Source organism: Ursus americanus, chromosome 17, assembly GCF_024610735.1.
Source record: "Ursus americanus isolate L20-20 chromosome 17, mUrsAme1.1.p, whole genome shotgun sequence".
Classification (NCBI taxonomy): domain Eukaryota; kingdom Metazoa; phylum Chordata; class Mammalia; order Carnivora; family Ursidae; genus Ursus; species Ursus americanus.
In genome coordinates, this window is record NC_142143.1 from 56,346,194 (window position 1) to 56,365,102 (window position 18,909).

Below are 18,909 nucleotides of genomic sequence, written 5' to 3' on the forward strand. Positions count from 1 at the left end.
TCTCTCCACAACAGGCTGAAGGCAGCACAGCTGTCGGGACTGTGCTCTGGTACGGGAGCTGGGCAGAGGCTCTCACCTGCCCTAAAAATAGCTGTTTGAGACTTGGAAGGACATCCTCACAACCTGGAGATTTTGTATATTTATCCTTGCAGAAGTAGTGGCTTCATTCCTTCCCTTATTAGGCGGGAGGAAGGCAGGCATCTCATACTTGTTATTATTGGCCCCCAGCCCTGCCGAAGTGAAGGATAGGCTCAGGCAGTGCTAATACGGCCTGGCTTTTCCTCCATCAAACACTCCCTGGGCTTCCCCCAGAAAAGGCTGTCAGTGCTTGGAAGGGTGAGGGCTGGGTTTAACCAGTTGGAGGGCTAGGAAGACCTCCTGGTAGGAGACAGGACGAGGACAGTCGAGGACAGTCGGCCTCAGTCCTACAGGGATGTATGGCTTCCTTAATCCTCCAAGGGGTAGCCTTTGTAGCATCAATGAATGGGGCCAGCATTTCTTAAATGACACAGAGATGGATCCTACAAGCCCTTCCCCCAGCTCTCCCAACCCCTGGTCTATTGACCCTAGATGGTCTCTCTTCCCCTTCACCCTGCTCAGGAAGGAAAGCAGAACCATACTTAGGGCACAGAGCAAGTTTATTTGGTGAATGCTGACAGCAAATATCATCCAAGAGAGACAAGCTGGCAACGGTGCTGTGACAAGAGGACCTAGGACGGCTTCAGGGCTACATGCAGTCTCACACAGGGGAAGGCACGGGGCTCGGGTACACCACAAATGTCCTCAGCCATTCAACACCATACGGACGAGCTCTGTGGATCGGAGAGACGGGTGAGCCAGGGAGTAGGGCCGCGGGGAGGGGTCCACCAGGGGCCAGGAGACCACAGGACCACAAAGGTAGCATAGGAGCGTGCCTGCAGAAACCATTCTGGGCTTTGCAGAGGGGCCACCTTGAGCCTGCCCAGTTCTCTCAGCCCCCAGCTCCCCTCCCACCCGCTGTTAGCCCCTCCACCCCACCATGAGCAGCAAGAACACAGCAGGAGGCAGAAAAGTTCTCAACTACACCTACAGCTACTGTCAGCCACTGGCAGGAGAAGACAGAGGTTTGGGTTAGGGTACCTCCAAGCTGCCCAGCAGAAGGAAGACGACGACTACTCAGCTACAGCAGCACAATGGGGCAGGCAACCAACCCCCCCATGCCAACCACCTATGCCCCAGGGCCAAAGGATCACCCTGAAGCAAGATGGGGACAGACTGGTGCAAGTTCCCAGACACCAGCACCCTGGGCCCTATAAGCAAAACCTCAGAGCCCATTCTAGGAGAAAAGGAGGTACCACACCCCCAGGCTGTCTTCCTCTTTGAGGAACCCCTCCCCTCCCTGGTCAGCTCCATGCAGAAACATGCTAGGAGGAAGTCAGATGGTAGTAGGGGAAGGGCAGGGGCTAGAGAGCAGACATTGGGCAGAAAAACACTGGGGAGGGGGCAACTAGAGAAGGGGAGGCTGGGAGGAGCCGTACCCGCCCCATGGGCCCGTCACCCCGACAGGATATGCCTCACAAACGCTGCAGGAAGGAAGAGACATTCATGGTGAAGACAAGACACAGACATGGGGTGAAGGGGTCAGGTGGTGGGGGAACAGACATTCCCTTTATTTGACTTCCCATTCCTCCCCCCCACACACACACATTACCCCTTCCTTTCCTGTCATATTCCCATGGCCTCCCACTCCTGGGCTTGGCCGGGCCCTGCCCCTTGCCTCCTGGCTCTTTTGGAGCCCAGGGACAGGGAGAGCCCGAACCGCTGGGCGTGACCTGCCTGGACAGCTGCTTCCTCCACGAGAGCCCCAATTCATCCCTCACCTTCATAGTTGATACAACCATTGCTGTCCTCATGCCCTGCCACCAGCATCTCTACTTCTTCCTCCGTCATCTTCTCACCTGCAGAGGGAAAGGAAAAAAGCATTTTGGGAACTGGATGGCAGGCGTGTATCAGGTGGCACCTCCGCTCAAGGAGCAAGGGCAGAGCCTTACCCAGCGTGACAAGAACATGCCGGATTTCAGCACCCATGACGGTGCCATTCCCTTCCTTGTCGAACACCCGAAGACCTTCAACATAGTCCTCGTAGGTGCCCTGGTCCTTGTTCTTGGCCACCGTCTGCAGCATGGGCAGGAAGTGTTCGAAGTCCAGCACCTTCACATTCATCTCTGCCATAAAGGAGGTGGAGGGAAAGTCACACGGGTTCTCGGGACTGCGGAGATTATGGGGACCACAACTGAGCTGGTGGCTCCCACTCAAAGCAGGAGAAATCTGTGGGATTTGCTACTTGAGACAAACCTGCTTGAGTTCTGGGCCTATGAAGATAAAGGGAAGCTCTCAGCTGAAGAACTGTAGGCCCATTACCACACTGAGAAACTGTTCATGAGGACCCTCACCATCACTCTTGGGGTTCCCCAGGACCTTGAGCACCTCGGCGTTGGTGGGATTCTGGCCCAGGGCCCTCATCACGTCCCCACACTGGCTGTACAGGATCTTGCCATCCCCTGTTCGGTCAAACAGCTGAAAGGCCTCCTTGAACTCTGAAGATTCATATACACATCAGCACTGAGCATATGGGGGTTAACCAAAACCCTCCCTCACAACCCCTTCTGCCCATTCAACTTTGATCATGCTGAGGAAACCAGGTATCTGTACCACTGTACACCCACGTCCACTAAGAGGGACCTAGTGTCCCTGCCTCCCAGCACAGGTGTCCCACATAATGACATAGCCTCCCTCCTCCCTGGGCAGAATGGTAACGTCCATTTACAGGCCCCTCTGCCTACAACAAGCCTGCCCAGCCTTCTCACTACTCTACTCAGGGCAGGAATTTGCCACCGCCCTGTTTGGGTCCTGTCCTTATAAGGAAGTGGGAGCAGCAGCCTGGGACTGGGGTCATCCCAGCCTGCCACTTCCCACCCCTCCTGTACAGAAGACCTTCAGAGGGTACAGCTATGAAATATCCTCAGCAAATCCCCCCGTCCCATTTTCACAAAATTCCAGGTCACTGCTTTTTACAATTTTCACAATTCCAAGCTGGGGGGGGGTGTTATCACAGGAGGAGGAAAGAGGCAGAAGCAGATAAGGGACAGAGGAGCACAGGCAACTTAATACACCCTCCCCACACCCCACACACAGCAGGCATTAGGTGACCAAGTTGTTTCACATACCCACACCACCTAAAACTCACCAGGGGCTTGGGGCTCGGATCTAGAGTGGAAGGGGAGGGAGGAAGAAAGAGTGTGAAAAGAAAATGGAGGATCCAGAAAGAGGGAGAAGGGGATCCAGGAAGTACTTCCCTGGGGTTGCTGAAGAGATGACAGGTTGGGGTTAGGAGGTAGGTGCTAGAGGCGGGGGTCCCTCTCCCTAAACATGACCTCAGTAGGGGTCAGGGATCACTTACCTGCAGTCTGGTCCTCGGTGAAATCACACTGCTCAGAGAAGAGAGGAGCAGTCAGCATCTGAACCCCAATCCCCCAAGCTTCTAAGCCCAGCCCCACAAACTGAGCCACAAACTCCAGTTCCGTGCCGAGGACTCGCTTCCCGACAGGACAGAACCCCCAAACTTTCCAACCCTACCCCCGACCTTCCAGGCCCTCAGGTTCCCTTTGCAAACCCCCACCCTCGACTTCCCGCCTCTCGCCCCAAATCCCGCTCATCGTTCCAGGCCCCGGGCCCCACCATCTTGACGGCTGCGCTCCGCGGGACCTTTTCCTGCAGTAATGGCTCCGGTTCCCGGCCCAACCCTAGTCTTAGTACGACCCAATGACGTCACCCTCAGCTGATCCAGCCAATAGGAGTCCTGGCCTGGCTTTAGGCGGATAACAGTGCTACATTAATAATGAGGTGGGCGGAGCCCGCTGCTTCTTCCTCTAGCATAGCCCTACCCGGGAAACGAAAGCGCAGGAGCGGGTTGTGCGGGGCGCAGGGAATCCGCTCCTCTGTGCAGCAGGAAGATCGAAGGCTATCGGACTGGGGAGAGGAGAGCCCACCCTTCCGTCCCCCACCTCTGAAGAAAGCAACAGTCGGACGCCTAGAGAGGAAACGTCTCTTTATTTTGAAACAATAGGTGGCCTCCTAGTGGCAGGAACGTGCTTCCGCCAGCCGGGGAAGGGGGGGTAGTGTCCGACCCCACCGCATCTGTGGAAAAAGATGAAAGTTGCCAAGGCCTGTCGCTCGCGCGCAGCAGGACATGAAAACGCACTGCCCTGCTTTTCTGCCCAGGCTGAGGGAAGGAAAGGAAACTTGCCTGTCCAGGTGGGGTGTGGGGAGCCCTACCTGTAGAGCTCAGACGCTTAGGATGTGCTTCAGGAAGGCTGCAGAGAGGAGGCAACATGGCTTCAGAAGCAGGCCCTTGGATCATCCATCTGATTTTAGCCAATCCAGGCCCCCGGGTGTCCCCACCCACATACCCATACCGTGAGACTTCTGCCTCCCCTCCTCCCCTGTGCCTTCTGCTCCTCAAGCCCCTCACCTTCATAGTTGATGCAGCCATTGCTGTCCTCGTGTCCTGCCAGAACAGTCTCCACCTCCTCTTCAGTCATCCTCTCTCCTGAGCCCCAGACATAGCATTTTAGTCCCTGCCCTCCCTCCCACCCCAACCAGGCCTTTCTCTTCAGGGTGGTACCTTCTCTTCTCCCACCCTCGGAAACTTGTTCATAGCAACAGAACCCCAAAGGAATCCTCTCCTTGTAATGGTAACATCTCAAATGTGTCCCTGCATCTTGCTTTCCATTTCACCTGCATTAGCACCTGGCGAAAGCTCTGACAGAAAGAAAGTGAACTCCACAGGGTTAAGGAGCTACCAGATCACAGAGCACAAGCATCTCTTCCACAGCAGAAAATCAGGGTTTCCATCTCATTCCCTTTCCTCTGTTCTTTGGGGGGCATCTGCATCTACCCTCACTTCACCTCCTGCAGGAAGAAGCCCTTCAGGTTCTGCCCCCTTGGCTCTGACCTTCTCAGTCTCCTGCCCATGACCTATAGGCCGATAATCCTTCCCTGGCTCTGCCGACTTGGCTAACCTTGGTCCACCCCCTCCACTCCAACCCACGGGAGTTCTGGTCCCCTGCCTCACCCAGGGTGGTGAGGACATGTCTGAGCTCTGCTCCCATGACTTTGCCGTTCCCCTCTTTGTCAAACACCCGAAGCCCCTCCAGGTAGTCCTCATATGAGCCTTGGTCCCGGTTTTTGGCTACGGCCTGGAGCATGGGCAGGAAGGTCTCAAAGTCCACACGCCGGGACTTCAGCTCTAGAGGTTGGAAAGGGGAGGGAGAGGTCACTGTAGTGTCACCTTGGACCCAGCTTCCATCCCTACCACGAAGGCTTTCATCATGTTCAACATTCAGTTTGTTTTTCTACCCCTTGTTTGACAGTTTTTTAAGTCCTGAGACCCACCCCAGCATCCTTTGTCACCTTGCCAACATTCCTCCTCAGTTCTACCACCACACTGAAAACCCGCATTGTTCTAGGTGTCCCCCTCACCATCACTCTTGGGGTTCCCCAGGACCTTGAGCACCTCGGCGTTGGTGGGGTTCTGGCCCAGGGCCCTCATCACGTCCCCACACTGACCGTACAGGATCTTGCCATCCCCTACTCGATCAAACAGCTCAAAGGCCTCCTTGAACTCTGAAGTAAAAGGAGAGGTCGGTGTTGGGACCAGGGGTTCCCATCACCACCCCTCCCCCACCCCTAACAGAAAGGAGGTTCAGAGGCTATGTGCTAGAGCTGGGCAGAACAGGGGACACAAAGACCACTAGCATGGAAGGTTTCAAGTTTGGGATTGGAGTCAGGGGAACAGAAAGAGGATCTGACCAGGGGCTTGGGGCTAGACGGTGGGGCTTAAGGGACCAGCTTCTCCTTACCCTCCAGCTGGTCCTTGTTAAACTCGATCTGTGGAAGAAAAGAGCAGGTGAGGAGGGATGACAGGTCTCATTCAATCTCTCTCCAGCACTCCTCCCAACCAACTGGCAGCCACTTCTGGGGAGGGGCCCAAAGAGAACAGGCTGGGAGCCCAGCCACCTCAGTCCCATTCCCAGCTCTGGACCTTGGGAGAATCCCAAGAGGAGGAATTGTGGGGGGGAGGGTTTCCTGGGAACAGGGTTAATCCCATGCCACCTGTTTCCCTCCCTCCAGTGCCCTGAGCTCTGCATCCCTCACATAATTGGGGGCTGAACAAAGGCTAAATTTACCCCTGGCCCCCAGCTGTGATTGTCTAACAAGTCTGTCCTCTTCAGCCTTCCCTCCTGGGGTTCAGAGCTGTGGCTTTTAGAATTGAACAGTCAGCCAGGCACAGGCACCAGCTCCCTCTCTTCACCTTGAAACTGTCCTCAGAACCCAGATGTTCCCCATCTCATGGGTCCCTGCCTCCAGCAGGGGGGTCAGTGAGAATGTGTGTACATACCCACACACATGTTACAGTTTAGAGGGACAGAACAAAAAAGAACAGCAGAGTCATAAGCCTGGATGCTTCCAAATGGGGACTAAGAGGAATCTTTAATATCTGTCCAGTGCTCACTGATTCCCTGTCTTCTAGATATCCCCTAATCCCCTAGGCTGTTTCCCACCCCATATCATCCGTTCCAAATTCTTTCCTCACTTTCCCGGGACTCACCACAACTTTGGAGAGATCGATGGGGGGCTCCTGGGTTTTCTGAGGGGCTGGAGGGGCAGCTGGAGCTGGCTCAGCCTTGGTCTTGGCTGGAGGGGCCGCTGCTGCTGCTGCTGCTGCTGCTGGTTTGGCAGCAGGCTTGGCAATAGAGGGTCCCGCAGGTTTCTTCACAGGAACATCCTTCTTGGGAGGCATGATGTCCGGTGGCCGAAGGACAGTGTGCCGATGGGGGCACCCATCTCTGTTTAAATAGCCAGGGAGTCTGGGATGTCAAGGGGCGGGGGCAGGGGCAGGGAGCCAGTTGGCGGTGGGGAGGGTGAGATAGAGGAGAGATATGCTGGCCTGCCTTGGACTCCTATGGTTCAGGACTCCTGCCCCAAGGTCTTCTCTCTTCTGTTCACTTGGCCTCAAATGCTGGCCAGAACAATGGCCCCCTTTGGGGGCAGGGGAAGGAAGCCAGAGACTGCCCAGAACGAGGGAGTTAACCTCCGGGGTAAGGATAGGATGCTTGCCAGTGACAGACACTGACATGGGTGAAGCAAAGAAGAGGATCCAGGCATTCCAGGCCTCAACCTCCTGACATAGAGTAGCCCTTTTTTCTAAGCAGCTTTAGATTCTTGAAGGCTGAGGCAGAGAGGGGGGCCTTGTGAACTGGGATTGTTAAAGTGGGGTCTGGGAGGGGCACCTGGCTGGCTCAGTCAGTAAAACATGTGACTTCTGATCTGTCCGGGTTGTGGGTTCGGGCCCCACACTGGGTGTGCAGACTACTTAAAAATAAAATCTTTAAAAAAAAAAAGTGGGGTCTGGGAGCAGTGAAAGGTGAAAAAAAAAAGCAGCTCCTCCACTCCCCTCTGACCATGGTTGAGGAGCAGGGGTAGCTGACCCTCCAAATCTTACAGTCCCTGTCCCCCTCCCTCCCAGCCCAGAACTGGAATTGTGCACAATATAGATAAAGAATAGTAACAGAAAGAGGAGTGTGACAGCCCCTATTGTTTCCTGTTCCCAGTGTTGTCTTAAGGGTGAGGGTGGGGGCAAGGATCAGGTTTAACACCCACCACCCATACTTCCAAGGAAGGAACCCTTTTCCACAAGCCCATGGTCATTCAAGTCAGACAAAGGTGGGGTGCCTGCTGAACTTACAGGGACTCACTCTGCGATGGCACCTGAGGGGAAGGGCAGGCCCTGAGAGGCAAAGGGCCTAAATCCTAAAATTTCTAATCCAAAAGGATGTGGGAGGTTCTGTGGGCTCCACGGGTACTTACCCCCAACTAGAGAATAATAAAAACCCGACACTGGCATCCGGTCCCAAACCTTGCTGGGGGCACCAGGGTAGGGTCTAAGTCAGAGGTGGTTGGGAGAGGGGAGGCATTGCTGGCTACTTTTGTTCCAGGGATAAGGAAGGAAAGGATTTAGGCAGCATCCTGAGGAAGATAGTAGTGATTCCACTTGGACCCTGGGGTTCAGAGTTGATGGTCTGTCTCCCACTTGCAAAAATATGTCTGAATCTCATTACTGAACATTGTCCCATTTTAGAAAAATCAGAATCATTCCACCCTCCCAGAATACATCACACACACGCGCGCACACACACACACACATATACACACACACTCACATGCACGCACGCACGCACCCCTTAAATCAAGCTTAAATAATGGAAAGAGTCCCTCCCCAGCTCCCAAAAACTCACCCTGCGGCGTCCAGGTAAGGACGGAGGCGGGGCGCTGAGAGGAGGCTGCAGGCCCCGAAGGGTTAACCGAGCGGCCTCGGAGCATGCCGGGAGTCGTAGTCCTCGAGCGCCCGCGGGCTCACGGGAAACGCCGCTCTCAAGCTGGAAAAGGACTTCCAGGCAGTGGCTTCCGGCAGGGGCGGTGGTTGGTGACTCAGGCTGTTTTGGCGCTCTTCGTGTCCCGGAACTAAAAGGCAGTGATTCATTTACAGTCCCCTCCCCTGAGCCTCAAACCGTGCGGGGGCCCCCCAGGATAGCTCCCTTGCCCAGCCGTGAGTTCCCCGTTTAGTGTGTGCTGGGGTATTTTCCCGGGTCGGCTGGTGGCAGAACGCCGAACCACGGGGAAGGCCGAAGCTGCCGCGGGCCGGATGGAAGGCGTGGTGGGAAGCACCCAGGCCCGGGAGAGAGTGGTGCGGTCGGCTTAGCTTACGCTCTCGCGGTTTGGTAGTAAGAGCAGAGGCCGCTGAGTGCTGTGTCACCTGGAACAGTAACTCCAAAGTTTTTCTTCTCTTTTACTTTTTTTTTTTTTTTTTAACGAGCTGGTAGTTGAAGTAAATGTTAAGATTTGGAGTTAAGCCTACTCACCTGCCCCAGTTTCTCCCCAGTTGAAGGTTCTCCATACTGCGGCCGGGACCTCACGGGTCCGCCTGGAATGGAGGGCTCGGCCCTCTGCCCTTTCAGTCTGCGACGCCTCTGCCGGCATTGGACATCTCCTTCCCCAGACCATTATCAGAGGCTCCCCTGTGCTGGGAGGGAACCGACCGGTCCGCCCCTGGTTCAGTAAATGCCCTGGCCGCGCCCCTGGTGCTGGAGGCTGGGGCTGCCCAGGCGTGCAGACAGAATTTCAGAGTGGAAAGCCCACGCGAGGTCAGGAGGGTGAGGCATAAATAAACTTTACGGGCAGTAAGTGATGTTTGCTGCTTGGGGCAAGCTGCTCGAAAGAGTAGAAATGGCTCGTATGCAGAAATAACAGTGATCATGGAGAGGAGGATGATAGCAACTATCCCCAGAGGCCTCCGCCAAGCCCTTACCGCTTAGGGGCCTAAATTATCTCAGAGAGGCAGCAAAGGCCGCTGAAGAGAATGGGCTCACACCACTCTGTTTAGATTAGAACCCAGATTCTGCCAGGTATTTGCTGGTAACCTGCAGCAAGTTTAGTTATCACTCAGTTCCCCCATCTATAAACTAAGGATAATAGTACCTAGCTCATAAGGCTGTTGGGAGGATGAGATGTGTTAATATTTGTAAAATAGAATGGGCCTGGCAGTAGTAGGATATAAGTGTTTGTGAACTAAATTTCCTTTATTCTTCCCAACATAGGAAGTAGTTGGTATATCCCCGTTCTACACCCATAAAGGATCACTGAGTCTGAAGAACTGGAGCAAGAAGAAATACATTTCTTGTAGGTGTTCGCTTCCAAGGCTGGGGAGGAGCTGTATCACAAATGCCTTGTGTCTTTCATCATGTCAGCAGTAGTTGATTTGGAAAATGTGGTTTGTCTGATTTTTTTCCCTCTTCCCCTTGGTCTAGCTGTAGCCCTCTTTTGGCACTTTGTCAAGTAGAAGCGGTTATGGCATCATCTGACTTTTCAGCATTTGTATCTCCTTTATAAAGAAATAGTGCAAAGAGAAAACGAACTTGGCAAACAGATTGAAGGAACGTCCTTCATTTTTTGTACTGTTCTTGTCTTTTTTTTTTTTTTTTTAAAGATTTTATTTATTTATTCGACAGAGAGAGAGACAGCCGGCGAGAGAGGGAACACAAGCAGGGGGAGTGGGAGAGGAAGAAGCAGGCTCATAGCGGAGGAGCCTGACGTGGGGCTCGATCCCAGATCGCCGGGATCACGCCCTGAGCCGAAGGCAGACGCTCAACCGCTGTGCCACCCAGGCGCCCCTGTTCTTGTCTTTTAATCGTAAATAATGCAAACTGTACTGAGCATGATCTTAACCGGGCATTGGTGATTTCTACAACATGTATGTGGATTTTCTGTGACAAATGCCTCTCTGCTATCTCCCCGCATAGCATGTGACTTGTATGTTTTTAGGGATTGCATATTTATTCTAATATTAGTCTCAACATAAAATAATTAGAAAGGGCATGTCTTTAAAAGTAAAAGAAAAAGACACATTAAAAACCTAAGAGAACAGGGACGCCTAGGTGACTCAGTCAGTTGAGCATCTGACTCTTGACTTCGATTCGGGTCATGATCTCAGGGTTGTGAGATGGAGCCCCATGTGAGCTCCACTCTGGGCATGGGGCCTGCTTAACGTTCTCTCTGTCCCTCTGCCCCTCCCCCCTGCATTCGAGGCACTTTCTCTCTCTTAAAAAAAACAAACTAACTAATAGAACAACTTTAGGAATTACACAGCACTGTAGATCTTCAGTTACTTGAATAATTGTGGGTTTACCCTATAGAACTTAACTATAATTGTGGGTTCACCCTACAGAGCTTAACTAGCTCTTTAAACACTAGCTAATGTGTTAAGATGCCTAATAGTTTAGGAAGAGAGAACACTATTTCCTAAGTAAATAGAGAATTTGTTAGGAGAAATATCTTCAGTCCTTTGGCATTTTGACCAGGAAGTGGTATTCATGGCCACCCATAATAGAAAGGAGGAGAATAAGGATGTTTTATGATACATGGGTAGTTTATAAAGTCTTCTCCAAGTTCCATTTTTTTTTTTAAGATTTTATTTGAGAGAGAGCAAGCGAGCGAGCCTGGGTGCACAAGGAGGGGGGAGGGGTAGAGGGAGAAGCAGCTCCCTGCTGAGCTGGTAGCTGATGTGGGACTCGATCCCAGAACCCTGGGATCATGACTTGAGCCGAAGGCAGACGCTTAACTGACTGAGCCACCCAGGTGCCCCAAGTCCCATTTTTATAAGCCCACACTAGATGCAAGATATAAGCAGAAAAAGAAGTTTTATGGTAAGTACATTGGTTTCATTTTTTTAATGCTCTAAAACAGTGGTTCTCAGACTTCGCTGTTCTTCAGAATCTCCTGGGAGCTTTGTAAACAGACTTCCAGACTCTGCCTCCAAAGATTCTGACTCTAGGTCTGTGTTAGGGCCTGGGAATCTATTTGAAATATTTTTAGCTATGGAAAGGACAGAGAACAAACTAACATAGGTAACTATAGGTTTAATAAGAGGAGTGATCTTTTCAAAATGTGCATTTGATCATGTCATCTCCCTACCTAAAATCCTTCCATGTGTTTTGATAAAGACTAAATCTTTAGGTGGCCCACAAAACCTGGCAGTTTCAAACACTGATTGCTTGTACCAGCCACACCTCTGTACCAGCCACACCTCTTGGCTTTCAGATCTTCAAAGGGGTCGTGTTCCCTTTTCTCAGGTTGTTGCCACTCTCTTTTCTGTCTCTGCCTCCTCTCCCTACCAACACACTCTTTCTAGGGCCAAGCAGAGTACGGTGCCTGGCATGTTCTGGGCAATCAAATATCTGGAGAATGAGTGGCTATCTGGATAAAAGGGAAGGGTCAAGGATGGACACCGACACTAGTAAATTGATAAGGAGATAGACTGGGGATTCAGGAGATCAAGAGAGCTCCCAGGTATTTTTAGTAGAATATGAGGTGATTGATTTGCTAAGAGAGGAAGGAGGAGGAGGTAGCTTGAGAAAATAGTGAGGGTTTGAAACAGGGGCTGTGAAAAGTGGGAGGCGGCTTACTGGGGACCCATTCACAAATACTCATTCGACACTTACTGAGTGCCTCCTCTGTGCTCCCTGCATGAACTTGCTGAGCAGCACGGAGGGTGGTTGCAGTGGGAGATCACGAGTTCATAAGGATGCCAGTCCACGAGGTCGTGATTTCCTCCTTGCAGCAGTACTCGGCTGCTTGGATGATTGAGCTAGAGCAGAGAGGCAACTTGAATGGTAATAGATTGGAGTTTTGTGGAGTAGGGATGATGGATAAACATGGAAGCGACTGAGAGTCTGAGTCAAAGAGGGTTTGTGGTCTAGGCAACGTAGAGGAATGAGTATACAAGTGGCCTATTACTGGCATCTGGCTGGCTCAGAGGATAGAGCATGAGACCTTTGATCTCAGGGTCATGAGTTTAAGCCCCACATTGGGTGTAGAGCTTACTTAAGAAAATAAAAGTGACCTATTAGATTGAGAGAACATAAAAAGTGACTAACAGGCTTGGGTCTCGAGGTTGAAGAAGTAAGGTGGTTGGAGATCTCGTAGTTGGAGAAAATAGTGCATTTGAGATTAAAATTTCAAAGGATATAGAGGAAGACAGGAACTAGGTTGAGTGGCCATGGGAGTGAATGGTTGGAAGGACAGGGAGCTGAAGGTTATTGGATCTGAGAATGTTCCTTAGGGCTTTTTCAATTGTAAGTAGCAAAAATCTGACTAAAACTGGCTAACCAATAAAGAGGATTTATTGGCTTGTGTAATTGAAAAGTCAAGAGGTAGGGTGGGATTCAAATTCATTTTGATGCAGAAATTTCATGACATCGCAAAAGAATTTTTTAGTTTTCTTGCTACTGCCCTCCATTTGTTAGCTTTTACTTGGATTCTCTCCTGGAGCCATATCTCACTTAGCTACACAGGGACCACAAGAGGAAGAGAGGGAGCTTAGTTTGCTTTTCTTTCTTAATTTGGAAGTATTTAATTATATTTTATTTTTACTTTTATTTTTTTAAGATTTAAAATATATATATTATTTTTATTTTTATTTTATTTTATTTATTTTTTTAAGTAAGCTCTGTGCCCAGCATGGGGCTTGAACTCATGACCCTGAGCTCAGGAGTCTTATGCTCTACTGAGCCAGCCAGGCGCAGTGTAGTGAGCTTTCTTCACCATTGAAATCAGTTGCTGAACTTCACTCTGACTAGACTGACTTAGAAAAGTGCCCATCAACCCTTGACTTAATCACCATGACTAGGGAAATAATGTGCCCTATTTGCCTTAGGCGTGGGGTTTTTCCCGTGCCTGTGACTAGGAGGATGGTGTTACTCTGACAGGCCAGTCAGGGTTTGTCTGCCATTGGAGGTGAATTGGAGTCAGTCCAAATGGGGAGGAGTAGAAAGGACACTGGGGAGGAAACCTACATTGTCCACCACAACGAGGAACTATGATGTTAATTACTGACTAACTTACAACATACATTGAAGACGCCAGGATGACAGCAGTATTCAAGGTGTCGTACCCTTCAGTAAATAATGAGTGTCCGTGTATTTAGTCAATGACAGAGATGAGAGAAGGTAGAGACGGTATATCAGATTAGCATCAATTCCAAAGGAGCTGAGATTTTTACTGCTCTGAGAATAACAGTGGGGAAGCAGCACTGGGGTGCAAGGAGAATGTGGACCCCACCTCCCAGTGTAAGAATATCGGGCGCACGGAAAGGAGCAGTCTCCCCTCCGGCGTGCTCCAGCTGAATGAGGTCTCTTGGGAGGTGAGCCAGATTTTGGAGGAGGCCAGAGCAAGCTTTGTGTAAATAAAGGTAAAGAATGTTAAGGGGTGGGGTGGGGTGGGGTGGAAGTGTTAGGTGAACATAGGTTTTGCAGAGGCAATATAAGGCCCCTCAGCTGCCCTCTTAGTTCCCCTTTATTCTTTGTACCTTTCTTATGTTCAGTTTTGTGTATATAATCACTCTATTTGCCTGATCCTAGATTTTTAGTCCTTTTTTTTTTCTTTCTATTGATGTACAGTTGACATGTAACATTAGTTTTAGGTGTGTAACATGATCCTATATTTGTATACATTGTGAGATAATCACACTGAGTTTAATTAACGTCCATTACCACACATAGTTCGAAAAAATTTTTTCTTATGATGAAAACTTGTAAGATCTCTCTCAGCAGCTTTCAAATATGCAGTACGGTGTTATTAACTGTCGTGCCCATGCATGTGTACATTACATCTCCAGGACTTAACTCATTTTATAACTGGAAGTTTGTTCCTTTTGACGCTCTTTACCCATTTCTCCTGCCATCAGAGCTTCCCCTCCCCTCGCCCCCACAGCCATTCTGTTTTATGAATCTGTGAGCTCAGTGTTTTATTTGTGTGTTTTTACAGTTAAGTGAGGTCTTACCGTATTTGCCTTTCTCTGACTTCATTTAGCATAATGCCCCGGAGGTCCATCCATATTGTTGCAAATGGCGAGTTTTCCCTTTTTTTAATGACTGAATAATATTTCATTGTATGTATATGCTGCATGACCCTAATTTATAAAATATGTATTCCTTAATCATGCTAGCTTTTCCTCCTTATTGTTAGTCACCTCATGGCCTTAAAGAAGGCTGCTGCAGCTCCAGGCATCACATCCTTCCAACAGTGACCCAACCAGAAAGGAAGGAGGCAATGAGGGCTTTCTTCAGTTGACACTCCGGTCGCCAGCTGACTTCCTTTTACATCTTATGACTAGAGCTGGGGCTACACAGAGCCACCCCAAATTACAGGGGAGGCTGGGAAAGAGTATCTAGCGAAGAGGGTCGTGATGAATCCCCAGGGGCTGGCACACACACTGCCACCAGGAACGCTCTGGGATTCTGTATATAGGGGGAGGGGAATGGCTGTTAGGCAGACAGCTCTATTGCCACACCCAGTTAATTACAGCACTTCGGGCCAGTAAAGCCACATTTCAAGAGAGTAGTATTTGTGGGGCGCCTGGTGAGCTCAGTCAGAAGAGCATGCGACTCTTGATCTCAGTGTTGTGAGTTTGAGCTCCACATGGGGTGTAGAGAACCTAAATAAGTAAAACTTTCAAAAAAAGAGGGTAGTATTTGCAGACATCAGTGACCGTGTACACGTGTGCGGTGGTATCTGCCTTTCTCTGGAATAGGCAGCATCTGGTATGTGTTAGTGTCCAAGGCCAGCTGTTTGAGAAATAACAGATGTACGTTTGTTTAATTCTTGTGATTAATGACCCTTAATTTCTTCATCTTTGTATATGTAAGTGCAACAATGTACTGAATTGTGTCTCATCTTGAATTTAACATACAGATCAGTACCTCCTTCCTTATATATCCTGAACTGGCAGAGGTTGAGAAAGATTAGGGACCCTTCTGGATGGGAGAATGTGTGCCATGTCCTCTGGTTTTTTGGAAATGTAATTACTTGAAGTGATGAACTAGGTCAAGAGTGCTTCTTAAAACCACACGTTGCAAGCTCCCTGTTTGTATTAACTGAAGCCAGCTAGACCAGCAGGCCTTGGGCCACATGCCCAGTATCAAATAACTCGATAAGAGACTTCAGAAATGTAAGTTCCTCTGCCCTGTGTTTTTTTGGTTTTCCTTCCTTAAGTTTCTCGGTTAGAGGGGAGGGAGGGCAGCTGTGTCCTCTTGCTCATGACCAAGGCTTGAGAATCCTGTTCAGTTGGTGGGAAGGAAACAGACAGCAGAAGACCAGCAGTGAGTACAAAAGAGTTACTGAAAAATTAGGAGCTGAGTTCATGGATGGCATGAAGTTTAAATTCAGCTTTTGCTAATAAGGTGAATTTTGACAACGCCTTGTGGAACTGAGGCTTTCCTCTCCTCCCGGTGGACAGCATCCTGAGGCTTATATTCTTCCAGAGAAGATCATAAAGCACCCCCCTCCCAAGGCAGTTCTGAAATCACCTAGTCCACTGACCCTGTTTTCAGTAATCTGTTCTTCCTCCCCCTCACTCTGCTTGCATGTGGTAGTTAGAACAGATGGAGTACAGCTTCTCTAGCTGCCATTCGAGGAAGGGCCCCAAAAGGAGCAGAGCTCAAAGTGAGCATGTCTGAGTGGTAGGCCTGAAGCCTTTTTGAACATGGCGACACCTGCCACTAAGACGCACCGTGAGCCCATGCTGGTGCGCAGGGCCTCCGGATTCACCGGCTTAAGAGTCCTTTCCCTGCACAGCCCGTGAGATCAGAATGGGCAGCAGACGGTAGGTGGGGAACTGCCTTCATTCATCACTGTGACTGGGAATGAGTGTCACTGAGAAACTCAAAAGGAATTCCTTCACACAGGTCCCTTGACCATCCTCAGCGGAACCAACACTCTTGGTGGCTGCATCCACAGTAGGTTGTGACCACTAATTAAACTGACGTGATTCATAAATCGAAAGGCTTTTAAAAAAAATTCAACTTGTGTTTTTCCTTTTTATATTTAAAAAAATTAACATTGACATAGAACATTAAATTAGTTTCAGGTATACAACGTAATATTTCAGTATTTGTATACCTCTCAAAACCATAAACAGTCCAGTTTAGCTAACATCCATCACCTTACATAGTTTTTTTCCCTTGTGATGAGTACTTTTCAGATCTCTAGTCTTAGCAGCTTCCAAATATACAATATGGTTTTATTAGCTATAGTCACGATGCTGTACTTCGTGTCCCAGGTCTTATTTTATAGCTGGAAGCTTGTATCTTTTGACCCCCTTCACCCATTTCCCCCAACCCCCACCTCTGCAATCACCGATATGTTCTCTGTATCTATGAGCTTTTTTTTAGTATTATTATTAGATTCCACATGTACGTGAGATTATACGGTATTTGTCTTTGACTTGTTTCACTTAGCATGATGCCCTTGAGGTCCATCCATGTTGTTGTAAATGGTAAGATTTCCTTCTTTTTATGACTGAATAATATTCCGATGTGTGTGTATACACACGTGCACACCCCACATTTCTTCATCCATTCTTTTGTGGTCACTTAGGTTGTTTCCCTGTCTTGGCTTTTGTAAATAATGCTACAGTGAATATGGGGGTACAGGTGTCTTTTTGAGAGAGTGATTTCCTTTAGATACATACCCAGAAGTGGAATTGTTGGATCACACGGCAGTTCTATTTTTAATTTTTTGAGGACCTTCCATGCTGTTTTCCCTAGTTCTTGCACCAGTTTATATCCTGCCAACAGTGTACAAGGGTTCCTGTTCTCACCAACACTTGTTATTTCTTGTCTTTGTGATGATAGCCATTCTAAAAGGTGTGAGTGATGTATGGTTGTAGTTTAAATTTGCATTTCCCTGATGATTCATGATGGTGAACATCTTTTCAGGGACTTGGTGACCATCTGTATGTCGTCTTTGGAAAAATGTCTATTCAAATCTGCCCATTTTTAATTTTTTTTTTTTTTGCTATTGAGTTGTGTGAGTTCTTTGTATATTTCAAATATTAACCAGATACATAATTTGCAAATATTTTCTCCCCCTCAGTAGTTTGCCTTTTCATTTTGTTGGTTTTGTATGCGGCGCAGGAACTTTTTAGTTTGATGTCAATGATGATTTGTGCTTTTGTTGCCTTTGCTTTGGGTATCACATCAAAAAAATGTCATTGCCAAGACCCATGTCAAAGAGCTTATTGCGTATTTTTTCTAGTTTTGTGGTTTCGGGTCTTACGTTCAAGTGTTTAACCCATTTTTAGTTGATTTTTGTGTAGAGTGTAAGGTAGTGCTCCAGTCTCGTTGTTTTGCATACGGCTGTCTAGTTTTCCCGGTATATTAGGGGCTGTCCTTTCCCCATTATGTACAGTACTGGCTCCTTTGTCCTAAATCAGCCATATGCAGATAGCTGCTTTGTGAAAGTCCATGTTAGGCCACTTTGCTTTTAAGAAAGACCTACATTAGGACCTCTTTTCACTAACCAAAAGAAATCCGAAGGGGATTTTTGCTTTTACGAAGAAGGGTGAAAAGCAAAAATGGCATTCAGCTTTTGTTTTGTGGTGAGCCATCACAGGGGCTGTGAGCACCCCATGCCGGGAGAGTGGCCCCCCAAGCTTCTTCCTGGGCATACGTGCAGCATCTGAATGCCACAGGTTTGAACTATGAGTGTCTGTGCCTTATTTCAATTTATTTCATGCGTCCGTTAGCAGGATGTGTCCTGAAGTGTCAGAGACGCCTGAAAGAGAGTATTTTGGGGGTCTGGGAATTCTCAAAAATTTCTCCATCTAAATTAGCAGTAATTGATTTTTCACTTTATATCAGTCATTTTGGCTCATGAAAGGTTTCGCAGGAACACTGTACTTTCAGATAGCAGAGAAACCTGTATCGTGTGGGTTTGCTTCTGGGCTGTTCTGTTGATCTGTGTGTTTTTATGCCAACACCATACCGTTCTGATTACTGTATCTTTATAAAATCGTTTGAACTCAAGGAGTATGATGCCTCTAGCTTTGTTCTTTGGGGACTTTTGTGGTTCCATGAAAATTTTAGGATTATTTCTGTGCAAGATGCCATTGGATTTTTGATAAGGATCGCATGGACTCTGTAGCTTGTTTTGGGTAGTATGGCTATTTTGACTGTACTTGCAGCCCTGAGCATGGAATGTCTTTTCATTTATTTGTGTCTTCGATTCCTTTCCTAATGTTGTGTACGGGTTTTTCACCTCCTTGGTTAAATTTATTTCTAGGTATTTTATTCTCTTTGAAGCAACTGTAAATGGGACTGTTTTAATTTATTTAGTAGCTATTGGTACCTAGAAATACAACAGATTTTTGTATGTTATATCCTACAGCTTTACTGAATTTTCAGTTCTAACGGTTTTTTGATGGAATCTTTAGGATTTCCTATATGCAATACGTCACCTGCAAATAGTGACAGTAGG

At 48.7% G+C, this 18,909-nt stretch overlaps 2 protein-coding genes and 1 long non-coding RNA gene across 5 annotated transcripts; 1 reads left to right on the forward strand and 2 right to left on the reverse strand.

Moving 5' to 3' along the window:
- Positions 1-620: 620 nt before the first annotated feature.
- Positions 621-3,854, reverse strand: MYL6 (myosin light chain 6). Of its 2 annotated transcripts, XM_045789899.2 has the most exons (7): positions 3,718-3,854; positions 3,440-3,467; positions 2,433-2,576; positions 2,031-2,204; positions 1,860-1,937; positions 1,518-1,562; positions 621-812 (listed from the first exon to the last, which is right to left on the reverse strand). In XM_045789899.2, the coding sequence occupies exons 1-6, from the start codon at positions 3,718-3,720 to the stop codon at positions 1,534-1,536; spliced, it is 456 nt and encodes a 151-aa protein (XP_045645855.1). In that variant the 5' UTR covers positions 3,721-3,854; the 3' UTR covers positions 621-812; positions 1,518-1,533. The 2 variants fall into 2 exon arrangements, with proteins under 2 accessions (XP_045645855.1, XP_045645854.1); XM_045789898.2 differs by lacking the exon at positions 1,518-1,562 and having other exon boundaries at positions 3,718-3,852.
- Positions 3,855-4,072: 218 nt separating this feature from the next.
- Positions 4,073-8,407, reverse strand: MYL6B (myosin light chain 6B). Of its 2 annotated transcripts, none has more exons than XM_045789895.2 (8): positions 8,337-8,407; positions 6,650-6,887; positions 5,901-5,928; positions 5,521-5,664; positions 5,114-5,287; positions 4,511-4,588; positions 4,286-4,352; positions 4,073-4,176 (listed from the first exon to the last, which is right to left on the reverse strand). In XM_045789895.2, exons 2-7 carry the CDS (start codon positions 6,839-6,841, stop codon positions 4,324-4,326), a joined length of 645 nt encoding a protein of 214 aa, XP_045645851.1. In that variant the 5' UTR covers positions 6,842-6,887; positions 8,337-8,407; the 3' UTR covers positions 4,073-4,176; positions 4,286-4,323. The 2 variants fall into 2 exon arrangements, with proteins under 2 accessions (XP_045645851.1, XP_045645850.1); XM_045789894.2 differs by having other exon boundaries at positions 4,315-4,352; positions 8,337-8,358.
- A 121-nt stretch (positions 8,408-8,528) lies between these two features.
- Positions 8,529-17,447, forward strand: LOC148108695 (uncharacterized). Its single transcript, XR_015727221.1, has 2 exons — positions 8,529-9,777; positions 10,107-17,447. It is a non-coding gene; the product is annotated as an uncharacterized LOC148108695 (long non-coding RNA).
- The last annotated feature ends 1,462 nt before the right edge of the window (positions 17,448-18,909 follow it).